The sequence below is a fragment of the Nicrophorus vespilloides genome, unplaced genomic scaffold (genome assembly GCF_001412225.1).
Source record: "Nicrophorus vespilloides isolate i.1.1-1 unplaced genomic scaffold, Nicve_v1.0, whole genome shotgun sequence".
Taxonomy (NCBI): domain Eukaryota; kingdom Metazoa; phylum Arthropoda; class Insecta; order Coleoptera; family Silphidae; genus Nicrophorus; species Nicrophorus vespilloides.
The window spans coordinates 766-4,757 of NW_017099486.1; the positions used below are offsets into that span (position 1 = coordinate 766).

Consider the following 3,992-nt stretch of genomic DNA (forward strand, 5'->3'; position numbering starts at 1 on the left):
CGTTATTGTTTCTACGCTGCGCTGTAAAATATTTCTTTCTATTCCTATTACACAGTTAGTTTTTTTTTTCGGTATAGATTTGGTGCGGTTGCAAAATGCGATTCGCTATTATTGGCCGTACCAAAAACGGTGGGCGAACATATGGTGTTTCGACGATTTCTTTTTTTTTTTCTTAGTTTGTTTCTTTGCAGTCATTACTTTGTTTCTGCGGCTTTTTGAAAGTCGCCCGACATACAATCAAAAACAATAAACAATTATCGTTGCGCTTGTTTTTTTCGTTAGTTTGATACAATTATTTGCTTTGCGTCTGCATTTTGTATGCGATAGATTTACCAATTGTTTTCATACACTGCTGAAACGTGTTCAAATATTGCAATACTCTTTAATTTCGCGCCATATAATATAAATTCACAGCTTTTGCAGTGTTTTCGAATTTAATAATTGTTTATCAATTGAAATATCGAATGGTTTGGTGGTATACTATCATATTATGAAAACACTACCGCCATCTACCGACAACTAGCTATGTTAACAGGTAACTGCACAGGACTGCGAATGTTGTGTTGCCTATGCTACATTAATATATACAGGGTGTTTTCGTGTGGATTTGGTACATGGTATTGGTAGAGTCGTATTTTATTTTAAACTACTTTTTACCGACAGCAAATGAGAACAGGGGTGAGTTGAACTCTGCCAGAGGCGTCCTCACGGGAATGCCGACGATGCCGGGATACGGTTGGAAGTTGTGGAAACCGAACGAGCCGCCCAGACTCATGGCAGGTCCGTCGACGACGTAACTGGCTGCCGCGACCAAAGCATCCGTAAGTATGCACTTCCTGCCGGGGAAGATTTGCTCGTACCATATGCCCAGTTGCTTCTGGGCTTTGGTGGCGACCAGGAAGATGTCGCCGTTGTGCGACGGATATTGCATGGAGTAGTTGATTCGCATCATCTCGATGTCATCGCTCGCCTGCTTCGTGTACTTCTCCACGTACATATAGTACGCATCTTGGTCCAGGTGCAGATTCTCCAGGTTCTGAATGTGTTGCACCACCTCATTCAGCAAGCTCGAAAGCTCTTTGCTGAACCTAGGAATCGGACTGTTATTCTGTCATAAAAATCAGTCGGATTAGTGTATAGTAAAAAAAACAAATGTATCTGTACTCACCATGAAAAAACCACCCTCGGATGTTCCCAACATGAACTGAAAACAAAAACTATAATTAATTGTTACATTTAAGACTCAATTTAACGTTTAGTATAATACAACAAAAGATTATTTTAATTTATAGGTTTGGCACGGAGTCTTACTGCGAGTAGAAAGATCAAACCGGCGACGTTGAATCTCCTCATCTTTCCTTATTGCGTTTTCAGATTCTTCTCGCACAAGAGGCAGGAAGGAGGTTTTCTCGTATTTATACGCGAGGCGGAGTGATCGACGCGACGACGAGAGCGAGATTCGACCGGTCCTCTTTTGTTAGTAAATTTAATTGGGCCCAGAGGAACAAAGGCGAAGCAAAATTGATAAGAGGGAGGACGGGATTGTTCGACATTCGGTCGGCCGGAACGAATTCAATTGGTCTTTGGGAAAACAACCGTAAATGAATAGAAAAGAAAAATAATCGATTTTCATTTGCTCCTAATAATGAATTTACTTAATTAAGTCCGACGGATACAAATTTTCACGGCCAAATCGAATCTTATTAAATTTAGAACGTTGCATGAAATTAGATACATAATTACCGAATATTTAAGAAGAGGATAAAAAGTATTTGCGCGGGTGATAAATTTTCAATTTTCCATCATCGTTAACACGGCCATTGTGGTAATTGCAATTAGGCGAAGAACAATGGGTCGTAACTTTTATGGGCCATTTACTGAAGGTTTCCCCGGTATAAAGGCGACCGCGCGGATGGTCCTGAGGTAGAGCCAAGATGTTCGTCAAGAGTCTCCTGAAGGCTTTCCTGCTGGTGGTAAGAGCGCAGCGCAATCTTATGGAAACGGTTAATATTTTTGCATCGCTTCGCAGGTTTTCATCGGCACGGCGGTATTCGCCGAAGAGGAGGTAGTACTTTAATATACATATGAACTGCTTATGTTGAAATTAATAAATTTGTATTTAATTAGACACCGGTCGTTGCTGAAACCGTGACGGAGACGCCGCTATCTCCAGAAATTGACGAAAAAGTAGAGTCGATTGTGGAGAACGTAGTGGAGACCATCATCGAGGAGGATGCCGCGGCCAAAGCGAACGCGACGGAGGCGGGCGCAACGGGAGGCGGCGTAAACAGGAAAGCGATTCAGGCGGCGATTCAGCGGTGTCTGCAGACCGTTGACACTTTGAATCCCGACACCAATCAAGAGGTCCGTGCGGACGCGAGGGGGATGCATGTCGGCAACAGCGGCAAATCAAATCTGGAGGTGATCGCCGAGAAATTACAGAAGCTTCTACTTAACACCAGGAATAAGAAGAAGCGAAAGATCATCAAGAAGGTCCTTAATCAAGCGCGAAACATGATTAGAAACAAGACCAATCAAAACCAAATAAATATTACAATTTAGTGATGAAATTAATTAAATTATTAAAAAAAAATAAATAAATGAAATCAATGTTATAAAACAACTAGAACGTGCGATGGATCGTACAAATATTTCGCTCGCGGTTATGGTAATTTAATCGCAGAATGCTGCAAACGATGTTTCTCTTTTGTTTTTTTTGTTGTTGTTGTATATTCCGACTATGTCAGATGGGGTTGGTGTCGCCGACCGAAACTGAAAAGTCGTTACTTTGCGCGCCGCGGCGCCCGTGGAAATCGCGATGCTGCTTTTAATATAAATTATGCATAAGTAGATATAAAAGTTAGGGGGTGGCTGGCTGTATTGAATTAACGAGTGCCGGCTGACGTAATTCCCGTAATTGACGGCCGTTTGTGGCGCATTTTTACCAATTAACTATTTGCTTCAGATCTTTTACAGCGAATTACATTTGCATTTTTCAGAGGCCTTTCTCCTGGCAACATCCGACCGACACACACACACACACACATACATATACAACAGTCCGCTAGCTGCACGGCCAATTTGCATACCCCGCCACCACCGTCGTTGCTCTATTTTGTTTCGTTTTTATTCTTTCCCCATTCGTATTTTTCATTTCGTTGTTATTGCAAATTCCATTTACGCTCTCTCGCGAGAACGCGATAATTTGGCACTTACAAAAATGCAAGAGAAACGAAATGCAAAACAACTTACACGCACGTCCGAAAGTTGATTAAAAATCAGCGAATCTAGCATGTAATTTCATTATCTTCGCGTCCTGTAACATGTTACAATAGCAAATGCCAAATTTGCACCTTTCGTAAGTTAAAATTAAACATAAGTTTGGAATTAAAATAAATGATGTAAATTAAGACTCACCCACAGCTGCAGACGTGTAGGACACGAGAAGGCATCGATTTCAATGACTGAATTTTCAGGGGGATTCATCCGAATACTAAGAGAAGGTTATAGCACAGACGATCTTTTGTTATATTTAATACTTTGCATCCACAACGGAACAATATTTTAATGGAATGAGGAAAGGACAAGGATATGAAATAAATGTCATTTAAATCCTATAGATAAATCAACGTATGATAAATCTAGCGGATAAAAACGAGATCCGCTACATTTTCTGTATAAAACAGGTGCAACCTCGAGAAGGTAAATGCGTACGGTCTTGCATCAATTCAGAGGCTGTGTTTTGCGCTTGAATTGATACCTGGTTATCATCTTCGAAAGAAGAAAATAAACCTTTTGCACCTGGACATGCGGCCACGTGGAAGCCGTTGCTCCCATTCACAAGGATTGATTTCAATTTTAGTTGTATGTATGTCACTAATCGTTACGTTCCCTTTCAGGTACCTAGATCATAGCATTTCCTTCTATCCTAATTTCCTTATTTTCTTTTTGATTCCTTCCGGGTGTGCGGTCGCGCGTTTGCTCTCATTTGC

General features: G+C 41.1%; 2 protein-coding genes across 2 annotated transcripts; one reads left to right on the plus strand and one right to left on the minus strand.

Annotated features, from left to right (window-relative positions):
- Window positions 1-456: 456 nt before the first annotated feature.
- On the minus strand, window positions 457-3,796 carry LOC108564568. The gene is made up of 3 exons (XM_017923651.1): window positions 3,418-3,796; window positions 1,169-1,204; window positions 457-1,108 (listed from the first exon to the last, which is right to left on the minus strand). Exons 1-3 carry the CDS (start codon window positions 3,484-3,486, stop codon window positions 647-649), a joined length of 567 nt encoding a protein of 188 aa, XP_017779140.1. The 5' UTR covers window positions 3,487-3,796; the 3' UTR covers window positions 457-646.
- On the plus strand, window positions 1,245-2,575 carry LOC108564569. The gene is made up of 3 exons (XM_017923652.1): window positions 1,245-1,973; window positions 2,030-2,065; window positions 2,128-2,575. The coding sequence occupies exons 1-3, from the start codon at window positions 1,935-1,937 to the stop codon at window positions 2,560-2,562; spliced, it is 510 nt and encodes a 169-aa protein (XP_017779141.1). The 5' UTR covers window positions 1,245-1,934; the 3' UTR covers window positions 2,563-2,575.
- Window positions 3,797-3,992: the final 196 nt, after the last annotated feature.

What these genes read in the sequence shown, in the direction of transcription:
- LOC108564569 (XM_017923652.1), top strand. Translation starts at nt 1,935, where the DNA reads ATGTTCGTCAAGAGTCTCCTGAAGGCTTTCCTGCTGGTG. An exon ending in TGAAGGCTTTCCTGCTGGTG is followed by an intron (nt 1,974 to 2,029) that starts GTAAGAGCGCAG and finishes ATCGCTTCGCAG; the next exon opens with GTTTTCATCGGCACGGCGGT. An exon ending in CGGTATTCGCCGAAGAGGAG is followed by an intron (nt 2,066 to 2,127) that starts GTAGTACTTTAA and finishes GTATTTAATTAG; the next exon opens with ACACCGGTCGTTGCTGAAAC.
- LOC108564568 (XM_017923651.1), bottom strand. Translation starts at nt 3,486, where the DNA reads ATGAATCCCCCTGAAAATTCAGTCATTGAAATCGATGCCTTCTCGTGT. An exon ending in CTACACGTCTGCAGCTGTGG is followed by an intron (nt 1,205 to 3,417) that starts GTGAGTCTTAAT and finishes TTTTGTTTTCAG; the next exon opens with TTCATGTTGGGAACATCCGA. An exon ending in CCGAGGGTGGTTTTTTCATG is followed by an intron (nt 1,109 to 1,168) that starts GTGAGTACAGAT and finishes TTTTTATGACAG; the next exon opens with AATAACAGTCCGATTCCTAG.